Source organism: Lycium barbarum, chromosome 11, assembly GCF_019175385.1.
Source record: "Lycium barbarum isolate Lr01 chromosome 11, ASM1917538v2, whole genome shotgun sequence".
Taxonomy (NCBI): Eukaryota; Viridiplantae; Streptophyta; class Magnoliopsida; order Solanales; family Solanaceae; genus Lycium; species Lycium barbarum.
The window spans coordinates 103818961-103841657 of NC_083347.1; the positions used below are offsets into that span (position 1 = coordinate 103818961).

General features: G+C 37.3%; 1 protein-coding gene across 1 annotated transcript; it reads left to right on the forward strand.

Moving 5' to 3' along the window:
- Nucleotides 1–21375: 21375 nt before the first annotated feature.
- LOC132620049 (uncharacterized) lies at nt 21376–21957 on the forward strand. Its single transcript, XM_060334774.1, has one exon. It carries the CDS (start codon nt 21376–21378, stop codon nt 21955–21957), a length of 582 nt encoding a protein of 193 aa, XP_060190757.1.
- Nucleotides 21958–22697: the final 740 nt, after the last annotated feature.

Below are 22697 nucleotides of genomic sequence, written 5' to 3' on the forward strand. Positions count from 1 at the left end.
CCCTAAAGTTTCAACAAACTTAATTTCTTCGATTCGTTTATTCTCCAATCTTTACATAACTTAATAAACATGAACTTAAACCCTCATAACCATAAAATAGACATGTATAATCTCATATAACCTTGAAGATAACTCCGGTCCCCAAGACTAGGACAACTGACATCCGACGAATCTCAACGTACAAAACTACGAGGTGTAACAGTGGAGTTCAAACTCTCACGAAGACACTAAGGATGAAGCTAATCACAGTGCTCATGTGGCTATTGGATACTCAGAACCAGATACGGATGAAGACTCAAAGGTAAATGTTCTTGACCTGAAAGATAAACTGGACATATTCTCAAAGAAATGGCTCACCTCCTTAATGAGTACTCTAATTGATGAATATCATGATATCAGCACAAAAAGGGTTCAGTTACTCAATGCCTACACGAGCCTGAAGTATGAATCTATTGAGTTAGAGGCAAGTTAAATAAAAGCTGAAAGGGAGATCAGCTCATTAAAGGAACAGGTCAGTCAACATGATACCTTGGTCACATCTCTTAGAACAAAAATCCAAAAGCAAAAAGAGATATCAATTGGAAAATTTGTAATAAGAGAGGAGAAACTAAGGTGGAAGTTGAGTACAGAAGGATGAATAATGAGATGTAAGCTGAGAGAGAAAATCTAGAAAATTGTGCCTTGACTTAGAAAGAATGAGAAAAGATCTCAGGAGAGTCAGTCCCTTGACACAATCATCACAATGCTCTCAAAATTTACTAGGCAAATACATAATGCAAACTCTAGTCTAGGGTACAACAAGGAACAAAAAAGAAGGGAATCTACAGCAGGAGAATATTGCACACTTTATGGTAAAACTAGACACTCTAGGAGCAAGTGCCCTGTGAATATAAGGCATACAGAGAGATACCTGAAAGCAACTCACATAAGAACTAAAATAGGGAACACAAATAAAACAAGGATAGAAAACAAGTCCCTATATGTGCCTGTAGTATGGACAATGAGAAATAGGGCTCATCTTTACAGCCCAAGGAGAGAATCTAAGACTGCCAAAAGAAATATCAAATCTCTTAAAACAAATGAAACAGGAAACGAGAACAGGTTCCCCTACATGCCTCCTCATATGAGAAGAAGAGATGTGACCTACCTTCTCAGCCAAAAGAAAGAGCTCATATCAAGATATAGGAATACTAAGCCTCTCAATACTAGTGATACAAGAAAAGGGAACTGGGCTCCTTATATATTCTCAAGATGGACAAGAAGAGATGTGTTTCATCTTACAGGAAATAAGATTGGGATGAGGCCTATTGACAGAAGGATCATACCTGCTTTACTGACTGCAACAGGTAAAAGGAACATGTCATTTCATTAGACTTTAGTACTGACTAAGAAAATATCAAAGAAGTCTGCAACAGGGGTAAGAAATAGATTCACTTGGGCTATGCCAGAATGGATGAAGAAAGACTTGATTCACCCTCTTGTACAAGGAAAAGGACCCCAACTAGTATGGGCTCCTAAAACTAATCTCTGATTACTTAGCAGTTGGAGTGAAAGGAAGCAAGCACAAAAAGCACAAACTCAAGGCTTGCTCAAGATACGGAGACTATTCATATGAAAGCTCCTTTCACTTGCAACATTTTGATAAAAAAAAAGAAATACGAATTAAGGAGATGACAAGTAGCAATCAGACATACTGGCACCTAGACAGGGGGACTCTTTAAGGAATCATGCAGAGGAAATGGGTTCATCAGCACATATGTCAACCTTTTATGGCAAGCACATTGACAGGGGGAAAATAAGGTTCAACCACTATGGGAGATGAATCTCAAGGAAAGGCCTCATGAGCATTGCAGAAGAAACAGGTTGAGGAACCTGTTCAAAGAAATAAAAAAGAGATACCAAGGGAACAATTAGTCAAAACAGTTCCAGGCTCAAGGAAGCAAGCAATTGTCAAGTGACCTCAAAATTGAATATTCCTATGATGTCAGTCAAAATTGAGCTACTGACAGTTGATAAAGGGTTGAGATGAAGACTATGCTAAAAGAATGATGATAACAGTCTTCCTCAAAAACTTGGCCAGAATCCCATGTTCAGATAAACTAAGTACTTCAAAGTTGGAACCATAAAATACATTACTCAGTCCTTTACATTTGATTATGTGGCCATACCTTAACAGTTTCATGATCTCGAAATAGTTCTACAAAGGTATTCTGTCATAATAACTGGGCTGAAGATCGGGATTGCACATGGTTAATCGTTATTAATTCAGGTATGTATTTCTTCCGTTATAATTAATTTTACATTTAGATCATGAAACAACTTGTAAAACCTGGTCTACCTACCCTGTCAAGAACCTAGCCAATATTAAAATAGCTTTGAGAAAAGAGAAAAAGAGTCATGATGACCCCTCTTCAAAACGGCAACAAATCAAATCAATCTGCTTCCCAAAACGACTTTTGACCTCCTCTATTCAGACCACCTACCTTGTCTCCTCAACTCTACTTAAACAATCCACAAATCCTCAAAATCTCATTCACTTTACTCTCTCCTTCATCACAACACCAAATTTGAGAAAAGAAATGCCCTTCTCCTCTTTCTTCTCCGATAACTCTAGGTTCACTATTCATTCTCATGACTCAACCAATCCGAACATGCCACTTTATCTCACTATCATCAATTATCCATTCCCTCCTAGACGAATCTATTCATCTGGAAAGATAAAATGGGAAAGAAAAATGGTTGGGGCTTACAGGAAGGGTAAAATTTCTAAATAACCTAAAACAAGGGTTAAAACGAAAGAAATTAGAGTCATAACAACTTTTCAAGAAAATGAGTTACTGGACATTAAGAGTTCAATCCAAGATAATATCAGAGGCCTATTGGGAAAAAAAGGGAAGGAGGTATAAGGGTTCGTGAAAAAATAAGAAAGGAGAAAACAGAGAAAAACCCTCCAATATCTGGGAAAGAAAAGAAGTCCGCAGTTCAGTCCTCATAGGCAAAACTGGTGGAAATAGATGGTGGGTCTGAGAAAACGCCAAGGAAGCTGACAATAAGCATCATCAGTCTGGGGTTGAAGAGCAGTGAGGGTCATTATCAGCATGGGAAAAATAATCGGAAAAAGATGGTGGTTCTTGAAGGAGCTAGCCAACAAAAATAGATGCCTCCTTTCTTCTTCAAAGACACTTCCATCAGCTTACCTTAGAATTCATTAGTTACTAGCCTTAGAGTGTAGAATCCACCCTGGTTATAGTCCCTAGACAAGTGATCGGGTTCTTTAAGGTAGTTCCTCAAAAATATGTATTCTAGCTTGTCTAAGTTCTATGTTTCGAAATTGATCTATTTGTACAGTTGCAACCAAGGGACTGGAATTGTACTTTACGAAGTGTAATGAAAAACAGTTGCTTATCTTATGAAATTATACCTTATTTATGTTACTTGAATATCTTTAATATGGACTTTCTTAAGTGACTGATTTTGGTTGTCTGTGTATATGAGATAGCCCCGTTGGCCATAAGTAATGTATTGCAAAATTGTTTAAAACTTAAAGTAATCTGGATGAACTTTTTAATGATGCCAAAAGTGGGGAAGATGATCACTGTATGCATATATGTTTTTTGACTCATGCTAACCTGGTTTACCTTAAGAAAATTGGACTATGAGATATGTGGAACAGGTTGTACATGATATAAAGAGAAAAAAGTTTGTCATCATCAAAAAGAGAGAATTTGTTGGCATAAAGCCATGTGTGAAGTTTTGATGATTGACAAAGTGAACACAAAGTGAACCTATAATGAAAAGAAAACCAGTTCTAGGTGCATATGATAGTGGACCAGGTAATGAAACAAAGCTAGACAGTTGGTTGATGGTTGAGATGAAGCAGAGGTTCCAGACAATATAAAAAGCCTGAAAGAGCATATATCATAAGATGGATAGAACACGTCTATAGACCTGTTCCATTGCAAAGAAGCAGCAGAGACAAATGCAGACACATGACCACATATGATTAACATATTTATGTGAATGACAAGTGCAATAGTGAAATTGTAGGGCGAATGAAATTGGTCAATTCCATCACATAAACAAATGGAAACAAATACTAGTTCAATGAGATGAAGATGACTCAGTCCCAGAGCAGTTCATTAGAAGAATAGAACAAGCATAAAACATGTTCTATCATAATACATCATCAGGTGCAATTGGTGAATGAATCAGAGGACAGAGATCATGAAGCAGAAACGGTTACAAAGACAAGACTTAGAAGAAATTGCTTAAGAAAAGAAAGTTGCAGACAAACCATATGAACCAGGTTTGCAAACATGTCCGAACATAGAGCAAGAACATGGTTAGAGTCATAGAACTGACACAAGGCTGAAGACATGATTTATTCAAGCAATGAATAAATCTAAATGAAGAAGAAGAAAGACATAAAGCAACACCTGATCAATGAAACAGGCCTGTCAACATGTTCCTTCATCCATCACAAAAGCAAGATCAAGATAGAGTGGTAGAAATGAACGAGACGGGGATGATGAAACAGGTTTGTGAACATGTTCCATCTCAGACATTGCAGAGATTCAGAGGTAGACAAACCAGGTGGATGAAACAGTTTTGTGAACATATTCCAGTGCAAGTCCTACAACAACTAGGATTTGCAATTTTATGGTAAAGACTTGGCGGTGAAGTATGCAAATTTTCTTGCCATATTTGTTGGGATTAGTAAGACTTCTACAAGGACAAGAAGCGGACTCAACAAGGCAAGAATCCAAATATAACACTCTTAATATCTCATGGGCGTAATCAAAGAGGATCTTGTGTTTGCCGACTTGCTGTGCACTCAATGTTCTAAATATCCAAGTCTTACAAAGAAGAAGGTTTGTGCACCCGTAAAGAGAGAATTCAAAATATTGAGCAATCAAAGGGTATATCAAGAATATTCAAAAATTCAGGTGTGTGTCCCTAGTGCAAGTAAAACATTGAAGAAGTTGTAGAATAGGGTTATGTTTTATAGTTCTTGAGTCTAGAAAACTTGTATTAGGTTGGGCTATCGAGTTGTATCTTTATCCGCTTTATTAGATGCATTACAGTTAGATAAAAATTAATTTAAATTCAACTTAAAGTTGGGGAACAACTTAGAGGTTGCCTACTAGTCTAGGGAGATTAGTGATATAGGGACTAGAGGTTAGTTCTTAGGTTACATGGATTTTAACTTCAATTTGCAGAGGTTCATTGTTGTACTAGAGTTTGGAAAAAATCCTACAGAGGTGTAGGTCGTGGTTTTTATCGCCTTTGTGAGTTGCGTGGTTTCCATGTAAAAATCATCGTGTCCTTTACTTTTATGTTCATTATTATTGTGCTAAACACGTATGTAGAATAGGTAGAGCAACGTGTTCTATCCTTAGGGCGAAAATCAGGTGTTAATTAAGATAAACACTTAGGTCATGCAACCCAACCCATGAAGAGTTGGATTTCAAGTTATGGTAATATTTTACAAATACCTTAAGTTGATCAACATAGAAATTATTATTGAAGTATAACAAAGAAGTCGACGCTCATACAAGGAAAGAAGGAAGTTCCAAGTCAAACAAGGTTTGATTTTTGGGTACAATTAATCCAACCAAAACCTAGTTGGATTCAATGATTGAAGGCGGCAACTACTTCTATATAAAGACAACATGAAAAATATTTGGATCTTGAACCACAACAACAAATATTTCAACGAGAGATAAGAGTGAGCGTAGTCAACACCTTCATCTCAAGAAGAGCCAAATGTTCAAACAACAAAGAACCCGAGCTTATTAAGATCTATCCATTTAGTCCATAGTTGTATTAGTTAGATTCTATTGTGGTTCCACTTATTTACCTTTCCAAGTATTGTGTAATAGGTATTTCGCTGGTAGTTACAGAATCTAGAAAGCAACAAGGTTTGTTAGGCACACTATTTAAGAAACATGTCCTTTAAGTGTTACAAGGAATTTGACTGATTTACTGAAGAATTTGGGTAAATCCTATAGGAAAGGTCGTGGTTTTTTACTCCCTTGAGCAAGGACTTTTTCACGTGAAAATACTTGTGTTGATTTTACAATCTGCTGTATTACCTGCTTATGCAAACAAGGGAAAAAACTCTCTTCTCTCTCCTAAACCCTACAAGCAAACCATAACCTAGTCATCCCTACGAGAAGATGGCCACATTGGCCACTGGTCAGGCTGATGGCTGGCCAGGCTGCTAACACATCTGTCACCATCATAGATAATATTCCAACCCAACTAGAAACCTCAAAGACCAAATACAATGACTTGTTTAAACCACACACTTTGAACCCCATGCAAAACCCTAACCCTACGTTAAATATTTCTCTGAAGACTGTAACCTTTTGCAATGGTGTACTAGTATTATATTGGAAAGAAAATGAAGTAGAACAAATGGAACGAATGCAGAAACTACAATATGCCATAATTGATAAGTTTTTTATGGCTGGCCTGAGATGGAAGAACTACGTACCATTGTGCCTGCGCAATGTGGGATTAAAGGAAAGTGTGAAATTGGTTTATTCAGACATAGGCATGTATTGATACGTTTATCTCTCAAGGAGGACTTTATTAATCTATATTCCATAGGGTCATATTTTATACAGTCGAGGGATGGATGTTCTTATCAATTGAGGCCTTTAATTTATGATAATAAGTTTAAAATAGATGAAGAAACATCTAGGGTGATTACTTAGATCTCATTCCCAGATCTTATGCCAACTTTCTTTGGTCAAGAATCTCTATTTTCACTTGCTTCTACTGTTGGAATTCCACTACACCTGGATAAAGCAACTGACAATAGAACTAGACCAAGCTGTGCACGAGTTAACGTTTTTGCTAGACTTGTTGGCTGATCTTCCTTCCTATGTGAATATGAAAATTGAAGATGATGAAACTCAAGGAATTAGAGTGGATAAGGTAAAGACCAGATATGATTATTTGCCAAAGTATTGTTGTGAATGCAAGTTACAAGGCCATGCGGAAGATGAATGCTGGAATTTACACCCTGAACTAGCATATGTTGATGATGAAGAGAAGGGTACTGATGATCAGGAGAATGGAAAACAGGTGGTTATAAGTGAAGATAAGGGCAACTCATCTATTGTGGTTACTAAACAGGACATGCCTGTTAATTCTGGAAAAGGAAAAGTTGTGATTCATCATGAAATTCCTTAAAATCCAATCCCTGAGAAGAAAAGGAAGAATCAACATAATAATTGAATGAGGTTTAATGCTAGATTATTGGCTAGTGGCAAAGGGCTTGGTGATCCTGGAAATTGGAATGTAGTGAAAGATAATAGTGTGCTTAATCAGCCACCATCTACAAGCACAGATGAAACTACTCAAAAACAAAGTCAACAGGTAGATGACATAGTTACTCATAACAAGTTTAATGTCTTACAAGAAGATGAGCAAGCCATTGAGGTCATCAATGTTGATAGTGTGGCTCAGAATGAAGAAGTGATCAACATTGAGATTGGAAATAATGGATTAACACAAGGAAAGGATGACCAGATACAACAGCAGGCTGATCAAAGTGTATTGGTACAGCAAAAGGAGACAGTAGCTGTTGAAGAAGCTTCCATTGTGGTGGTGAATAATGGAAAAGAAGTGCAGACACAGCAGAAGAATGCATATTCAAGTCCAGCTACATTAATAAAGGGTAATGAAGTTCTGCATAAGGAGGCACTAATGGAGGTGGAAACAGCATCATATTCTCAAACAGCACAAGAGGAGGGGTTAACTGTGTTTGAAGTGGACCCATCTAATGAGGAAAGATTAGTTGAAGAACAGCCTTTGATGAAAAACAATAACCTGGCTTTGTTGGAAAACAATAACTTAGCTTTGATGGATTTGACATTGATGGAAAATAATAATTTGAAGGGTCAAATTCAGGTCACTGATGTTCTCCTAGAAGGAAGTGAATTGGCATAAATACCTCAAGATCAACAGGTCACAAAGATAAGGGGAAATTCTGCTATGAGGGAATTACATGATTTGGTGTCTCATAATATTGAAGAGGTAGATGTAGGATCACATACAGTAGGAAAAAAGGCAAAAGATGTCAGCTACTTAGATGATGATGAAGAAGCTATTGCTACTGTATTGGATCATGTTACAAAAGAAGCAGAACTCTCACCTAAGTCTCGGGTGAAAGGTACAAGAAATGCCAAGAAACAAGTAGGTCAGGAAATCCAACCTGTAAGGGTGATGCCAAAAAGGGGTAATTCTAAATCTAGTTATAAATGCTGATGAAGACTCTTTTTTGGAATATTAGATCAGTGAGAACTCAAAAAGCTTTTCATAGAGTGCAGATGTTGTACAGGCACCACAAATTCTTTCTGATAGCTTTTATGGAACCATTCCAACATTTGAGACATATTGATCAATATAGTAGGAAACTTGGTATACAGTATGCCAAGGCTAATTGCAATGGTAAAATATGGTTTTTTATGAATGAAAACATTGATGTGGATATTTTAGAGGATACTGCACAACAAATTACTGTTAAGTTGTTTTTCCAGGAATTTCACAAAAATATGGTATTTACTATGGTATATGCAAAGTGTGATGAAGTGGAAAGAGTAAATTTATGGGACTGTTTGTGTAATCTATCAGCCACTATGTCAATGCCATGGCTAATAGGTGATGACTTTAATGTAATTCTGAATGAAAAAGAGAAGATTGGAGGCTTGTCTATTTTCCCTCATGAATATGAAGATTTTGCTTGTTGTGTCAATTTTTGTGAGTTGTCTGAGGTTAAGTTCAAAGGCATCCCATTTACATTGTGGAATGGTAGAACAAATGGAGAATGCATTTTCAAAAGGTTGGATAAGATGCTTTTTAATGATCTTTTTCAATCCTGGTTTGGTCAAATTGAAGTAGATCACCTGTCAAGGATTGGGTCTGATCATGCACCTTTGTTGTTATCTTGTACTGATCAAACTCAGACATTTATTAAAACTTTCAAATTGTTGAAGTTTTGGACTGAGCATGCAAATTTTCCTGATGTAGTTAGGCAACATTGGCAAAGTGATTCAACTGATGTTTTACTGGCTTTTAAGCAGAAATTAAAAAGTGTGAAATCTACTTTATCCCAGTGGAGTAAGCATACTTTTAGGGACATCTTCAAACAGCTGAGTATTAGAGAGGAGATAGGTAGAATCAAAGAAGAATTGTTTGAGGAATTCCCTATAGAAGGTAATAGAATGATCCTTCAAAAAACACAAGCTGACTTGAAGAAATATATGCATTATGAGGAGGAATTTTGGAGACAAAAAGCAGGTTTTGACTATTTTGCAGAAGGAGATAGAAATACAAGATTCTTTCATAATATAGTGAAGGGAAAAGGAAGAGAACTCAAATCAAAAGAATACAAAACTCTGATGGCACTTGGATTGAAGGGACTGACAATCTAGCAGATGAGGCAATTTCCTTTTATCATAAGCAATTCACTCAAGAGCCTCAGCAGGATGAGTTTTCATTATTGGAGCATATTCAAGAACTGGTGACAGAGGAGGATAATGTTGTATTTTGCAGTAGTCCAAGTCTTGAAGAAGTCAAGCAAGCAGTATTTACCAGTCATGTTGGGATATAGTTGGTGTTGATGTGCATAAGGTGGTGAAGGCTTACTTTGAGGGTCATACTCTTCCTAAGTCTGTAACACACACAAACCTTGTATTGTTGCCTAAGAAGAATGAAGTTGAGACATTTTCTGATATGAGGCTAATAAGTCTTAGCAACTTCATAAACAAGATAATCTCTAGAGTGTTACATGACAAGATTGATCATATTCTTCCTAGGCTAATCTCAGCTAATCAGTCTGGTTTTGTTAAAGGGAGAAACATCATTGAAAATGCCTTGTTGACTCAGGAAATTGTGTCTGACATCAGATTGAGAGGAAAACCTGCAAATGTAGTTTTGAAACCTGATATGACTAAGGCCTATGATAGAGTATCATGGTTATTTTTAACTAAGGTACTCAGGAAGATGGGGTTTGCAAAAAGGAGTGTGGACTTAGTATAGAGATTGTTGGCTAATAACTGGTACTCAGTGCTAGTTAATGGTCAACCTCATGGCTTCATTCACTCAACTAGGGGTGTCAAGCAGGGTGACCCTCTGTCACCTTCTTTGTTCATTTTATTAGCAGAGGTCCTGACAAGATCCTTGAATTCATTGTTTGAAATCTCTTAATTTAAAGGTTATGGGATGCCAAAATGGAGTGACAATCTTAACCACTTGGCATATGCAGATGACACCATAATTTTTGCCTCAACAGACAATGATTCACTAAACATGATCATGAAGGTGTTACAGGATTATGAGAAGGTGTCTGGTCAGCTGATTAACAAAAGGAAAAGTTATTTTTACACGTTTGCTAAAGTTTCACAGAATATTGTACAAGGGGTGGCAGCAACTTCAGGATTTTCAAGAGGTTTATTTCCTTCTGTGTACTTAGGATGCCCAATTTCTCATGCTAGGAGAGGAAAACAGATTATTCTGAACTTATTAAAAAGGTGAAGGATAAATTGCAAGCTTGGAAAGGGAGGTTGCTATCACCTAGAGAAAAAGTTGTGCTGATATCAAGTGTACTTCAAAGTATCCCTATATATCTATTATCTATAGTGAAACCTCCAAAATGTGTTATCAAGGAAATACACCAGATTTTTGCCAAATTTTTCTGGAGTAATAAGGAAGATGTCAAATCTAGGCATTGGTCTGCATGGCTTAATATGTTTTTTCCTAAGGAGGAGGGTGGTTTGGGCTTCAGATCCTTGTTTGATATGTCAAAGGCATTATGTGCTAAATTATGGTGGAATTTTAGAACCTCAAACTCACTATGGGCCAATTACCTATGGAACAAATACTGCAAGAAGCAATATCCTCAGTATGTCCAATGAAAGGGAGGTACACAGGCTTGGAAGATGATGTTAGAAGCAAGAGATAGTATAGAACAGTAAATATGGTGGGAAACTAAGAGTGGAACTGCTAATGTCTGGTTTGACAACTAGACAAAATTAAGAGCTTTGTACTATACATTACCTGATCAAGCCATTGATGAAAGTGTGGAAGATATATCTGAACTGTTAGATGGAAATGATTGGAATTTCCATAAGCTACAACAACTACTACCAGGTGAAATTGTTAATCATATTCAAGAGGAGCTTCTGATGAAGGAAAGTTCAACTTTGTGGGACAAGGCATGGTGGATGATGACTAGCTCTGGGAAGTTTACTGTTTCAAGTGCCTGGAATCTGCTTAGACAAAAAGGTCATATCTCTACAGTGTATAAATAGCTATGGATAAAAGGGGTCCTTTTCAAGATATCCTTTTTCTTATGGAGATTATGGAAGTTTAAGCTACCTGTTGATGAAGTGCTAGTTAGCATTGGAATAAATATAGTATCTAGGTGTTGTTGTTACAGGAATCCACAGCAGGAAACCATTGATCATTTATTTCTAAATGGTGAAGTTGCACAATATATCTGGAAGATTTTTAGCAGTTCTGCTGGTATACAAATGAATTGCCCTCAGGTGAAACAGTGCAAATATGGTGGAATACTAATTGTCATTATAAGCTGAAACTTATCATTAAAGCAGTACCAGGAATGATCATGTGGCAAATATGGAAATGGAGAAACACAAAGCTTCATGGAGGTTCAATGTCTATGCATAGAGTGATCAATGAAATTTCTCAGAACATTCACTTGCTATGCAAAGTAAGGTATCCAGTTTGGCAGAACATCCCTCATAAGTGGCTTGATATTATTGACTACTTTGAACAGTTTAGACCAAGTCTGAAGTGCACAACTGTGACATGGAGAATGCCTGCAAGTGGTTGGTATAAGTGCAACAATGATGGTGCTTCAAGAGGAAATCCAGGTCCTAGTTCAGTGGCTTTTTGCATTAGAGATGATAATGGAGATCTGGTATATGCAGCAGCTCAAAAGATTGCATATGGGAATAATTTAGTTGCTGAAGCTGTGGTCATCAAGCAAGGAATTAAGTATTGTATGGATCATCAACTGTATCCTCTATTGGTGGAAACTGATTCCTTAGCCATGAAGATGTTCATTAGAGGAACATGGGAAGTTCCATGGTGTATTAGTATGATCTTAAAGGACATCAACAGATTGATAAAAGGGCAGACTGTTGAAGTAGAGCACATTTATAGGGAGGGAAACTGCCTGGCAGATTTTTTAGCTAACTATGTTTTTGATTTTGCAGGTACACAACAATTTAACACTTTTCAAGAGCTACCTTCTATGGCTAGGAAACTATTGAACATTGATAAGGCTCAGATTCCAAATTTGAGAATCAGATATGCATCAGCTACTAGAGTTTCAAGCAACTGAGTTGATTAGATGCTTATGTTTTCTTTAGCATGTGTATGATGGAAGGCTGTGGGACAGCTTTTTCATGCATCTAGTCTAGCTGTTTGAGAAGTTCAGGATGAGTGGTATTAGTGTGCATGCATACTCATCCCCATGCTGGATAACTTAAACAGATGAGGCTAAATGCAGCCTATATACCAAAGACAACACACATTGGATATGTTCTTTTGCATTTGCAGCAGGAAATTTCAGGAAGTGAGGCTACAAACCTGCAGTCTAAAGAAAACTCAAGTGATTTGAATCCATTTCATCTGGTTAGAGCTTGGAGATGAGATAGATGGATGCAAGTCAAGACTACAGGAATTCTAGCTTTATTTTATGTATATTTTGTTGCTGCATCTTTGTTTTCTTGTTATTTTCTAACTACCTATTTGGCTAGTTCTGTACAAACCTTTTTATTTTTCAATTAATATCCACCATATTGGTGGTTTTCATTAAAAAAAAAAAAAGCTTATGCAAACAATTCTAAGAATCTGATTCTTGGAACACATCGGAGTAGCCCGATCCTAATAGGTTCCTTACCCCTTTTTGGTCTTTTTCTTCCAACAATAACTTTACTTATCTCACGTTGTAACGACCAACTTGGTCGTTATAGTCTTGTCGGCACTTTCTGACCTTTCCCCTAGCTTGTTAGCTCACCTTTGACCCGAGGGGACCGTTGACATGCTTCCCGAGGTGTTCAGGGTTGAATTGGGTGACTTTTTGGGAAATTTTGGCTTTAAGCGAAAAAAGTTGACTCAAATTTGACTTTTGGGTAAACGGACCCTTTTCAGAAATTCGTCGAATCCGAGAGATCCGGATGGTCATTTAGAAGTTGTGTGCATATCTGGTTCCGTTCCCAATGCCCTCGGGTGCATTTTGGGACTTGGGTTGGGAAGTTGGAATTGAGGTATCGGGGGTTGACTCAGTCAATGAGACCTCCGTTGGAAATTCTGAGGCCACGAGTGCGTTCGTAGCATGTTTTTATATGTGTCTATGTATTTGGTATGTGAGCAGTTGGCCTCGGAAGTTAGTCGAAAATTCAGGATTGAAAGTGTGAAACTTGGTGTTATTTTGGTGTCTGGTGCCCGCTTTGGTGGCACCAGCACCGCGGCAGCGATACCGCTATAGCGGTCACCCTGCCACTGGAGCGTCCTGTTCAATTTTGGCTTGACCGCTATCGCGGTCAAGAGACTGCCAAAGCGGCCTGATGGTCATGGAAGCGGTGACGCTGAAGTGGCCTGATGGTCTTGGAAGCGGGTATTGGGCAATTGAGTCATTAAATGAAGTGTTAAATTCCCTCATTTATTACTATTCCGAAATCTAGGCTATTGGGAGCAATTCTAGGATATTCTTGGTGGTAAGTTCTTCTAATCCCTTTGCTATTCCATTGTCCTTAATCATCTTAGAATTCCTTTATCTTGATAGTTCATGAAGTGATTGAAGATAAAGTGGGTTCAATGAGTTATTCTTTCTAGGCTTCTAAATCATGATTTGTTGGTTGGGTTAGCTCTATTAAGCATGGAATTGATCACTAGAACCTATTATTGTATGATTCCTCCTAAATAGTGGCTAAATTTATGGAATTGGAAGTTAGGGTTTATACCCAAAATTGGGGGTTTTGCCTAGAATCAGAAATTGAGTGAATTGTTGATTATTCTAGCTTGCTATTGATGGGAATTGATCACCTTGAGCTTTAATTTCATGTTGGAACGTTTAGATTCCTAATTTCACCCTTCTAGTTCATAAAACCCATTTCATAGGTTGGGATTTGGGTCTTGAATAGAAGTAGGGTTCGTTTGATGTTCTTCTTGATTCTAATTTATTGATTCAAATGTGCTTAAATTTTCTTTATCTCGAGCCTCAGAGGAAAGGGAAGTATAAGGAGTGATTGTTGGTGATATTGTTGTTTGGCCTTCCAGGTAGGTTACGGTTTACCCTATGGTGAGACTTCGTTTAGGGAAGCATATATTTAGACGATACTGTCGGAGAAAGCATGTAAACCTTCCAGTATGAAGTTTTAGATATTGTCTTAGGTTGGTCCCTATTGTGTGATTGGGGTTAGCCACCCCGTTGTGTTGTGACTTATCTTGTTCTATTGTTGTTGGCTTGATACCACGTGGAAATAGTACATATTGGAGACTATTAATATATCTTGACCATGATATTGTAGTATCTTACTTGTTGACGTTTGATATGAGGATCGTGTTCTTTTATGGCTTATTGTGTAGCCTTTTCATGATAATGTTGGTGTGCCCATGCGTGGTACTTATGATATTGATCTGATTATTGACATTGAACTCATACATTGCACGCATTTTCATCCTTCATGATATATTGTTGATACATTAATGATACTTGAGGAAACAATGTTATGAGCTGGGCTCAGTTGGATGAGAGTGACGTGAGGACCGATATCTGGTGGTTGTCCCAGAATCGAGGTTGTGCGTAGCGATTGCTGAGGTTGTTGCCGCAATCGTGAAGTAGCGGTTGCCGAGGTTGTTGCCGGAACTATGAGGTACATAGACTTCGCGGGCCCCCATGGGTTGTGCTACCGAGATGTGATGTTTCATTATCGGAGTACATATGTACACAATATATGCATTGCATACACATTTCATACATTATTGCATTGTGTTGAACTATGGCTTCTATTGTGATATTCTTGTGATGTGCTTATGATATTCGGATTCTGACTGAGTACTTTGAGACTTGGCACAATTGGGTTTAGATGCTAAACATAGGTGATGACGTGTACTTGGATTCTGGCTTGTGTTTGACTTATACCTTGTTGATTTACCTGTTTATCTTACTTTATTGACCTGATATGCGTTAGCTAAACTTAGTCGGCCAATGATAACTACCAGTACTTGTTGTTTGTACTGACCTGCAGTTGCTGCATTCTTTTATGAATGCAGAGTTCCAAGTAGGATCGACCTCTGCTTCTCATGGATGATAGTGCTGCGAGAGTTGCTGCTTAAAGTCTTACAGGGTGAGCACGGCGACTTCCGCCGCTTTGGAGATTCTTCCTTTATTTTATGTCTTACTTACTATTTCGAGACACATTCAGACTATTGATGTATTATTGATATTTTCAGACTCGTAGATTCTAGTTAGTTGCTCTTGTATGACTAGACAAATTTCTGGGGTGGTTTGATGTATTCAGCATATTCTATCTAATATTGTGTCAGACTTACGTATTTCTATCTCTTCCGCTGATTTATTTATTAATTCATGTATTTGAGATTGTTGGGATAAGGGTTCGCCTACCGAGGTGGGAAAGGTAGGTGCCCGCGCAACTTAGCTAGATTGGGTCGTGACACACGCGAGACCTGGTCTTGGCATCTGAAAGCCCGCTCGTGATTTGCTTCCAACTGGTCCTACCTGATGGTAAAGTTTGTCATCGCCATTTACATCCTCTGTAGAAGAGTCATATCTCTTTCAAATTGTTGGCCATAAGCTCTCACAGAGCTAATAAATTGCTCTGATACCACTGTTTCCAAATGGATTCGCCGAAAAGAAAGAAGAAACTACAGCTAAACTATGCTAGAAAAAGTAAAAGCGGATATTTCATTGATGAAATGCTAAATGAGAACAATACATCAAATATAATATACTATACTAAGCTCGTAAGAAGACAAAGATATGCAACTAACTATTATCCGGTGTCCAATAGGATGCTGACACCTGAGGACTAAAGTGCAATTAAAGGAACTTATACTTAATTAACAAAAAGGGACTAAATTGTATATCCGAAAATAGCAATTTGAAGATGCCCTAACTAACTTCACTAACTTCTCTTCATTCTTCATTTCTCTTCATTCTTTATTTCTTATCACGGTCAAAGAGATACATGATGTTAAGCGTATTATATGCTTAATCGCCGTATATTACCTATATTTTACCTTGTTTAGAGGACGAATTAAGCTAAATACACCTAACTAATCATTGATATTGCATTATAAACTAATACATGTGTGTTTGTTGGGATCAGGCACTTTGAGAGGAATAACGTGGTGATTCAGACAAAAATGGAAATTTCACGTGAAATCGTCTAAGTGTCAAACGGAGTCAGTACCACGCCGAGCTGAGACCACAGTGAGGCACAACCCCTCCATGCACCTCGCTTAGTGAGGTGGAATGCTCAAATTGAAATCGTGTAAGAATTATCCTAAGTATGAAAAGAGTGGTGTACCTCGTTGAGCTTAGTCCAAAGCAAGGCACAGGCGTGCCTTAGACCTCACTCAGCGAGGTTGGATGTTCAGAATGCAAAAGTTCCAAGAATTTTTCCAAGTGTAAAACGAGACCACACCCTCGCCGAACTCAAGCCAAAGCGAGGTGAGGGCTCGCTTTAGCCCTCGCTCAGCGAGGGAAGGGTTCCAAAATGCAGAGTTCCAGGACTTTTTTCTAAGTGTAAAAGTGACCAGTGGCCTCGCTGAGCTTGGCTCAAAGCGAGGCCCTCTCAAGCTTTAGGGGAAGCTCAGCGAACAGCTTGGATAAAAATGCACTTGTGCCAATTTTTAGACCCGTTTTTTATGGGCCTTGTAGGGTTATTTCTCGATACTATAAATAGAACCCTTGGTCTTTTTTGAAGGTGGACGGAGGTATTATTTCACAGAGAGCAAGGAGTACGACTTATCATCGTAGGGTTATCTCTTTTACCTTCATTATTTCATCTTTTCCTGATTCGACCATGAAATTCCATTGTTGTAATCCGATTAGGAGCGGCTAAACTCTCTAGTTCTAGGGTTGTGGTGTAACCATGAATATTGACGTTTGACAAGTATTTTCATCTTAGTAATTTATCTATATACGATTGTTTCTTTACTTCTATTCTCAATTGCTTGATTGCCTGCGCAACATTCGAGTTTTATTTACTATTTAATACACGTGTTTGGGAAAGACGTTATTAGATTAGAGAAGAAGTAAAGAGAGAGAGATCTGATTATCCCTATAGTTGGGCTAGGATAGGAATATACTTAGTCGCCGCATTCAATTAAATATTGTGGACGAATTGTGTTCTTAACAGGTCAATTCCATAGTAATATAGGCGGCGAACTGTTTTGAATGGGCGAATAGTAGTTCGGAAGAATGTATGAGATTAATAATCCGGTTAATTAGCAATCGTGAATAAACTTGCTAGGTTTAGATACTTGAAAGACTTAATACCACTGGCGAACCAACCACGACCCTGGAATACTCATCTCTCTATGATAAATTCAAGTCTTAAACAACCGTTTGTTACAAATTGTTCGCTCAAATAGTTAGCTATTTATTTTTCGCATTAGTTTACAAAACAATCACATAGCTTCTTTCTTACTTGCATAATTAGTCATAATAGGGAATTCTTGTTGAATTGTTGATCATAGGTTTTTGTGGGTACGATATCCGACTTTTACAGGTCACTATGTTACTTGGTGACCATGTATACTTGCGTGTGTGTTTGGGAGCAACAATACTCCTTTGATTCGTCAATAGTAATTGTGTCACATAAAATGGAATTGAGGGAGTAATAAATTCCAATGGAAAATTATAATATTCGGGATCAGTGGCGGCAAGAAGTGCATCAATGCAGAAGGAATTAGTAAACAATTTTAGATTTAATTTAAGACCAATCCTTGAAATCTTGACCCTGTGAGTCTGTGATGGGTCGACTCCAAATACACAAATTTTTCTTCCACCAACAGTACTACTTCAAGGTCAAATAAACTAGCTCTAAGTACAAATTAAAGTACTAGTTTTAGGTTAGCCCCTGCTAGTTGCAAAGAGGTGTTTAACTTTGTTGGCTGCAAAGTACAAAAAAATACAAAATCGATCGGAATCTCCAGTTGGAAAGCTGTAAGCATGCTTACACTGAAACTAAAAATAAGTAGAAAGCGGGTTGTCAGTGGGAGCGCATATAAATGACAACACTTTAATGGTACCATGTACGTACCGTGGGTTCTCTCAACTCCAATATGTCCCTTGAAAGTTTCCCATTTATTTTATCGCATAAAATGATACTATTACTCAATTGCAAGATTAAATTCACCTAATCTTGGGTAGGGGTGTTCTTAATAGGGTACTTCGTACGGTATGATACGGTTTTGAAATTTCGGTTCGATAATTTTAATTTTTAGTTTTTAACAGTGCTTTATCATTACTATGCCGAATCAGTTCAGTATGGTACGATCTATATTTTTAAGTTTGATTTCGTTTGTGTGGGTAGTAAATCTGTAATCATAATTTGTTCGACATCAACTTAAATACGATGGAGAATTATGATTTTGACAATGGTAAACTTTCATGCTTGAAATGAATGGCAATTGTCTAGCATTGACCGGAAACAACACATAAAAATATGTCTGCCTAATCTGTATTCTATAGAACAATTTTTGTATTTTTCTGCACATATCGGATACCATACTGAATATCAAATATTTTTAAATTACATATCAAATACCGTATTATTAAAATCAAATTATCAAAATTTTGATTTCAGTATGAGAATTTGATATTTACCAAAGTATGCACACCCCTAACGGTGGACTGATAATAATGATGCTAACTTCAAACAGATTTGACGACATGACTATTGTGAACACCAAAACTTTTCATCTGGAAGTAAAGCTAATTAGCACGCGTAAACTGATTCGAACACCGCCTTCAAAAAATTGCTCCATAAAATCTTGCATGGCTTAAGAACACGGAGGACAGACTAGCATTGCAGCTTTTACGTACCACGCATTATATTATATTCACGTTTTTTAAAGAATAGGAAAATGTAATTACTGTATCTCTAATCTTTTTTTTTTAACTCACATGAGAATCTCCAACTAGTGTGGACCAGTAACCTTCATGTAATCATGTCATGTTTTGCTATAAATACTATAGGTGCAAGAGTTTATTAAGCATCCACTATCAATTCATATATTTCTCTATATCTCCAATACTTCTCTTCATGGCTCAAACAAAGGTAATTATCCTTGCTTACCTTTTCTTTTCAATGTTCTTCTCCCACATTATCCAATCAATCGAGGGACGATTCATGAAGTTTGAGCATATAAATGATGTTTCGGGTCCTCATAGTCACATTGTGGCATCAAAAAGAGATACTAGGAGGGTAAAAAATCATGGTGAAAACCCGAATTTTGTTTATGCCGCAAAGGAGGAAACATTTGACAATGAGCCCTCACTTGCAACACCAATGGCACCAACACCACCAAGTCCTGTTCCATTAGTGCCTCAGACCCCGCCCCCGGGTCGGGTAGATGGATTTAGGCCCATTGGACGGGGTCATAGCACTGTTAGAGAATATACGTGTCTCTCACGTGCATGTAACAGTACCCAAAGGGGTTTGGTATACTTTATTTTTGTTATGTGTAAAATGTAATTTGTATTCTCTCTTAAAATGAAATCTTGGCATTTCCACATGTGTAAGTTGATTTCAGATCCAATTTTTCAGAATATGAAAAGAATGGTTAAAAGTACAATTTTTTGGTTTCCATGAGGCATACGAGACATTCGCCTATAGGGAAAAGAGTTTAGCTTCCATGTCCGTTGAAAGATAATAAGTAACTATCTTATAATAATTTGCATTAGTAATCTAAAAGATAAGTAAAATGACCTTCTGTAACAGGCTAAATTGCATTAATCATATAAGAATCTCATCACATAATCAATGAATACAAGTTAAATCGTAAATATACGTTTCCGATATGTTATACAAAGTAATGTCCATATTTTTTGGTTGGGGCAGGAGGGTTGTAACAAGCACAACGAGGATTTAGGTGAAAGTTAAAAGGATAACTCTTTTTGTCCCAATTTTTGTGGTGCACTTTCTTTTTTAGTCTGTATTAGAAAAAAATGTCACCTCTTTATAATTAGAAACAACATAACTTTAAAATTACCCTTTACCTTATTGAAATGATTTATAACTACATAAAAGACCAAAGTTTGTTTAAGACCACAAATTTCAAAAATATTTCTTTATTTCTTAAATTTTATGCCAAGTGAAATAATGTCAAATAAATTAGGACGAGGAAGTAACAAACTAGTGCGGAATGCTTCGGTGAGCCAAATAGTAAAACCCATGATATGCCACGTACTGAGCTACTAGTATTCCCTTACTCAACAAGATTCAAACTCTCCTAAGCTCTCTCTCTCTTTTTTTTTTTAAATGAAAGCTAGTTAAATTACTATTAACTTAAGTTCTTCCAAATTTACGTACATATTCCAAGTCTCGAAATTTGTCTTTTATTTGAATGTTTGCATTCTGCATGAGGTAAATTAAATGGAACGATATAGCCAGTGAGGATATATTCATAATTATCAGTTTAAAAATTAATGCCTATAAACATCTTTTAATAGAAAAATAGAAACTGTTGATTCTTAAGAAAAAACAGTAAGTGAGTATGAATGGGTAGTTCCCTCAAGTTGGTCAAAAAAAAAAAAATCTCTTCTCTCTCCTACTTTTCTACTACCAACGGCTATTAATTGTCACTCTCTTGGAGAGTGAACTCACGCTCCAGTCGATGGAGCTGCCGGAAGGCACTCTGCCGCCTCTTCCGATGGGGGGAAATACTCCTATAGATGAAACAAGACAAACACCCAAAGAATCCCACCGCAAACTTTCATATGCAAACAAGGTAACTGACCCAACAAGGCCATCGAGCTCAAACATTTCGACCCGCATCGACATTGAAAAGATTAAGGATGTTCAATCCAATCACAACGGAAAACCAGCAGTGCTTTTCAATGCAAATGATTATAATGGGCAGATGGCAGAGAATTGACGATATACTTTATTTGGGAGATTTGTTAAGCCAAGGCCCCAAATTGACAGAATTCGGTCCCAATTCAAAGAAAGAATCAAACTTAAAGGCACTGGTACAATTGGGGTGTATGATAACTTTAATGTTTTCATTCAATTGAACATTGAAGATGATTTCAAGACGGTTCGATATAGAAGGGTCATCGAGATAGATTAAATGTAAATGTGGTTGCAGAAATGGTCGCCGGACATCAAGCCGGAGGAGGATCTACCAATTGCTCTGGCCTGGGTGTTATTACTAGGTTTACCTTTCCACCTCCATAACTGGCATTACATTAGTCAAATAGTTAAATTGATAGGAACACCTATGTGTCTTGATGCTTCCACTACTTCTAGAACAAGGCCAAGTATGGCTAAGGTTAGAGTAGAAGTTAATCTACTAAAAACTCTTCCTGAAAGCATATACATAGGAATAGTTCAAGACAAGGATCCTCAGACTGGTTTTGATCAAAAAGTTGAATATGAAGGGATACCAAAATACTGCAGACACTGTAAGAAATTGGGGCATTATATGATGGAATGTAGAGTACTGGAGAGAAAAAACATGAGAAAGGATGCATCAATAATGACTCAGAACAATAACTCTGAGGAAAATAAGGAAGCTAAACAAAAAGATGGTCAAAAGAGTGAGCAAGAGGGAAACCAGCAAAAGGAAAATGTTGCAGGGGTAAATAAAAAAGTGAACCAAGGAAACTCTTTGAATACTAGAGCTGAAAAAGAGAATAACCATATCAATGAAGCATAGGGAAGCAAAGACAAACAACAAGAAACCAGTCAAGAGAAGGTTGGAGGAAAAGATGGAAACAATGACCAGATGGATCAAAAAGGAAATTATCATAAGAAGCAGAAAAATGCCATTAATACATAGAAAAAGTCCAAGGCCAACTAGAAAAAGAAAAATAAGATTCCTCAAAAGAGAAACATTGTCAAATTCAAGGCTAAACCTCCTGATACCACTGTTAAATGATACAAGAGAACTATCCACTGGTGGAAAAGCATGATGTATCTATTGATCAAATAGAGGAGAAAAACAAAGAAAGGGATAAAGAAAAGGAGGATGAGGGAGAAGTTGTGGAGAAGGGAGAGGAAAAAGACACCAAGACACATGAAGAAACAATGCAAGCTAAAGGAAATGGCAATACCAATAATAGTCAGGACATTCAAAGACAAGAACAACACAAAATAGAGGAGGTGGCCTATAGTTCCAATGGTGAATCCAAGAGTCAGGAGGCCATGAATATCTATATTGATCTCAACTGTGAGAAGAAATATTGTAACAACAATGAAGAAGTTCAGAAGGAGGATACAGGACAAACACATGAAGTAGAATCTTAGGAATCTACAACTCAGAATCACAACAGCCAACACAATGAATCACAAAGCAAGCAGGGAAGCAAAAATAGCATCAGAAGCAAAAACAAGGGTTATAACACTGATGATCAAGATGCAACTTCCATAACAATGAAAAGGGGAAGGAGCAGACAA